We start from the raw sequence: 4561 nt of genomic DNA on the forward strand, positions 1-4561 counted from the left end.
ATCATAGAACATGCAAGGTGCAATAAAATATACGAGTAGGAAAGTAAAACATACTTAAGCATGGAACTTATTCAATTATAACGAAATGACGATAAAAGTAATAATAATATTTTCACGAAATTTTAATGGCTAGACGTAGGATACCAAAACCAAACATGGATTTAAAACTTACAGAAACAGAAGCATGCAGAAGTAGAATAAGTGCCTGAAATGAAACTTGATACCTGCAGCAGTACGTTTAAGTGCCAGTTAATACTTTTATTACATTATATTTATTACCTTACAGCCTGAAGAAAAAGAAACATTTCACTAAAATTTTCGCATCATCATTATAATATTAGATCTATATGGTTTCACCAAACTGTGCATAACACTATTGTAAATATTCTAGAGTTCATAATGTATACTTAGAATCATGATTTTTAATAGTTTAACACATTTATTAGGGTTTTAGTAAAATAAGTATTTAAAAATGTTTACCGCTGAATAACTGATGAGTTGATGAACCAAGAAATTTGTTTGCAAAATGTTTCAAAGAAAATTCGACATAACCTTTCATACTTAAGAAACATCAGCATACACCGCTGACCTCCGAGACTGCATAAAATTAGTTTGCTCTCAAGAATAAAAGAAGATTTGTTTAACTTTTGAATGCGATGAAAATGAATTATATAAAACCTTTGATATGTTAAAAGCAAGCGAGTTTGAATTTTGTGTAGCGAATTTTTAGTAAGAGCTTTCCGTAACACAAGCTTTCAGTTTGTACATATGGAAATACATTTATTTACATGACGGTATCAATAAATATTTTTTGCGCAAATGCAAGTGAAATGCGTTGAACTGCTGTTCTTAATCATTTCAAAATGCTGTATAACAATGCTTGAGGCATGAAGGTAAGTAGACCATATGTTATCATCTTGGGAGTCAATATCCTTACTGCAACCATGATTGCTGATGTGAGATTGGAAACATAGCCAGCTTAGAAGCAGATTGAAGTTTCGACTCTCATTGATCACTACTAACAACTAACCTGTATGAGAATAACAGTGGACTATCGCCGTGCAATCTCTTCTGGTTTTTCTAACCTCTCAATGTGTTTCCTGGCATTCTTGATGTTCATTAAAGTGGCTGCTGATGCTAAAACCACCAAATCATAAATTACATAATATCTCTTAAAACTACCAACTCATACTTTACCAAGGATATCCTAAAATTCTCCACAAACTATGCGTACAACAACTTGCTTCAGAAAAAATACACCATACTATGTAAAAGTTACGGATTGACAGCGATGAAACCAAACAAACTCAAGCAGTAAAGGCTATAGCTGTTCTGCAAAAATTAAAAAAAGTGTAATAAAGAAGAAGCAAAATTTGGTTTAGAGACCAGTGTTAACTTTATCATGATGAACTTAGATGTTAATCTATTAGCAAATGCAAATTTGAAAACCTTGTAATTACGTAGTCCTTTCTTTTCAGCTCTGACCCTTTGTAGAATTTAAAAAAAGATTTACAATTTTTACAATTAAAAAAAAAGATTTTATTTTAGAATTAACTTGATTGCCTTTCCTTCTGGCTTTAAAGTTACTGGCCTTGACCTTCATTGCGTTCAGACCAAAATAAAAGCTAAGAGATTCGGGTTCATAGATACACTTCGGAGAAAAATGATCTTTTGCTTCTACCAAAATGAAAACCCTAAAACAAAATGGCCACCAATTTTTTTCAAATCAGAAAAGTAGCTTGTAGACTTTTTAACACATCTGACAAACAATTCTACATGTATATTTTTCAAAATTAATGAAAAGACCTCAGTTTATCAGTTTGTGTTAAAAGTAGGTTACAAACTAAATTCCAGGTTGTTACCTTTTTTGTGGTGAACAACGACAACCCCATTTCTTTGATTGTTGAAGCTACTGTTCAATAATTCTGTTATTATTCATTAAGTTCTTATATATTCAATCATTAGGTACAAAAAATGTTTTAAAACTTCAAGTAGGTCAAAAGTTGCATCAATTAAAGATGATGTTTCCAGAAACATCAAGAAAAAACAAATTGGTTCACAGTTTGTCTCCAGTTCAAATTTCGGTAAGTGTGACCTTGGTATAAAACATCTGAGACAAAACAAACCCTTAGGTATGAAAGTAATAACACAATTCTGGCTGCTGATCCTAGCTTCAAACATGGCCACCATAAAATATGTAGGGTGTATGTGAACAGATGACAGCCATACAAACTTACATATTGTTGAGTCGGACATGATCACCATTATATATGTGTTAGAGGTGAAGAGGTCAATAAATGCCGTGGACTCTCCATTTCTACAAAGAAACACAGAATTACATGTTAAGCAACCCCTATGAAATCAGTTTGACAAACAGCAAATGATGCTCAAGGTTTATCCATCGATGATTATGGGCCATTGGTGACTAAACCGGCTCCCCCCTATGCGCTCCAGCATGGATGAACTGGGTGGCTAGCAACCCTACAATACTACAAATTCAACCTGACATAGCATGGAGGAGATCCTCTAAGAACCAACAGCTCGCTAGCTAAAAATGTCATCTCGATAAAAACACCTAACAGAAGGCAATCCACTGTTGAAACCTGTCAAAAAAGTCTTGGTTACAGGAAGATTCTCATCCTCACAGGGTGTGCTACTCAGAGACAAAAACAGAGAGAGAGAAAGAAGGAGAGAAAAGGATAGGGAAAGAGAGGATGAGGGGAGAGGGGAGAGAGGGGAGAGAAGGAAGGGGAATGAGAGAGAGGGAAGTGGGAGAAAGGGGAGAGAGAGGGAAAGAGAGGAGTGAGAGAGGGGAGACAAAGAGGGGGGAGAATGAGGGGGGAGAGAGAGAGGAAGGAGGGGAGAGAGGTATGGGGGGAGAAAAGGGGGGAAGAGAAGAAGGGGGGAAGAAAGGAGGGGGAAGAAAGGAAGGGAGAAAGAGGAAGGAGGGAGAGAAGCAGGGGGAAGAAGGGGGGAGAAAGGAAGGGAGAGAGAGAGGAAGGGGGGAGGAGGAAGGGGGAGAGGAAGGGGGAAAGAGAAAGGAGGAGAGAGGAAGGGGGAGAGAGAAAATGGGGAGAGAAAAAGGGAGGGGGGAGAGGGAGTGAGAGAAAGGGGGAGTGAGAGAGAGGGGGATAAAGAGGAAAAGAGGGGAAAGAGATAGAGAAAGAGGGGAGAGAGAGAGAGAGAGAGAGAGAGAGAGAAAGAGGGGGAGAGGAGGAGTGACAGAGAGGGAGGGAGAGAGTATGGCATGCTACACTCACCTGACTTCCATCCTTTGAAATGACGCAGCTAACTTGCTGCAACTCAGTTTGAATTGTTTGATGATGTTGGAAATCTTCTCAAACCTATGGCTATCCCTGTGTTCCCGCAGCATACAGTGTGATATTACCTGAAGATAACACCTCCAGATGGTAACCTCACAAACCAAACTCTCAGACCTTGCTTAAATGTTACCATCTTAATTTCTACCTTATTCTAATCCTCTGCAACTAAAATCTCAGCAGCCATGTTGCAGCAACTCAAAGTCAGAGTCTAGATATTCATCATGCCAAGGTGTCATGTAAATGCACCGCTTGTATTCCTAATCTTTACTACCATAAGAAGCATGTCCCTATGCCTGAAGCCAGTGCTAGAAAAAAAGAATGCATTACACAGGAATTGAACCCGAGTATTAGATCCCTAGCCAAGCGCTACTATCTGCACCACTTGACCGCCTTACAGCATCACAAAATAATTGTGCACATAATTATTACACAAGATGATTTTAAAAGGTATGCGGGACTGCCAGCATACTAGTAGTAATAGATATCCAGTTTAAATCAAATGCAATTAAAGGGAGTTAAAAAAGTGATCCTGTGAGGAGTGTTTTTGTACCTGCAATTGCAATATAAATTGTAACAGCACTATTTACAAGCATTTAAAAGTCAGCATACACAGCTGGGCATCTACTTCTAGTACATGTTAAGCAACACCACTTTTTCCTACCAAGTGGCTTCTAAAATGACTTTGGTCTGAAATAAATGATGCCAGATGTTCCTAAAGCGGCGTGCCCGCAGCAAATAAGTTAAGATAAATGCATAAGTTAAAAAAGCCAGTGCACACTATCGCTCAAACCGACGATTAACTGTGCGATTGACTGCAACGATGGACTGCTATGACGTCATTTTGCAATGAGCAGCCAACGTAACTGTTGCTAGCGACGATGTGATGGACTTTCAACATGTTGAAGTTTGAAACCGATGATCGCAACTTTTAGCATCTTGATTGGCTGATAACAAAAGGACTCGTGATATTACCAATGCAATTTTGTAAATTCTAAGTGGTTGTTGGTTAGCGATCACCTATAGTTAATCACTCATAGTGTCTACACCTTATCGTTGGTGATGACATAAAAACAGCTAATCGTTGCTGTCCATCGCTCAGCTAAACATTGATTTGAGCGATAGTGTGTACGGGCCTTAACATGGATTTGCTAAGATATTGTTTGTTCATTTCATCAATAGGTAAATGGAACGAAAAATTGAAGTAATAAACACATCACATGGTTGTCAACATAAGAGTG

At 37.9% G+C, this 4561-nt stretch overlaps 1 protein-coding gene across 1 annotated transcript; it reads left to right on the forward strand.

Annotated features, from left to right (window-relative positions):
• Positions 1–887: 887 nt before the first annotated feature.
• Positions 888–3104, forward strand: LOC137402369 (octapeptide-repeat protein T2-like). Its single transcript, XM_068088870.1, has 2 exons — positions 888–893; positions 2628–3104. Exons 1-2 carry the CDS (start codon positions 888–890, stop codon positions 3102–3104), a joined length of 483 nt encoding a protein of 160 aa, XP_067944971.1.
• Positions 3105–4561: the final 1457 nt, after the last annotated feature.

This window comes from Watersipora subatra, chromosome 8, assembly GCF_963576615.1.
Source record: "Watersipora subatra chromosome 8, tzWatSuba1.1, whole genome shotgun sequence".
NCBI classification, from domain to species: domain Eukaryota; kingdom Metazoa; phylum Bryozoa; class Gymnolaemata; order Cheilostomatida; family Watersiporidae; genus Watersipora; species Watersipora subatra.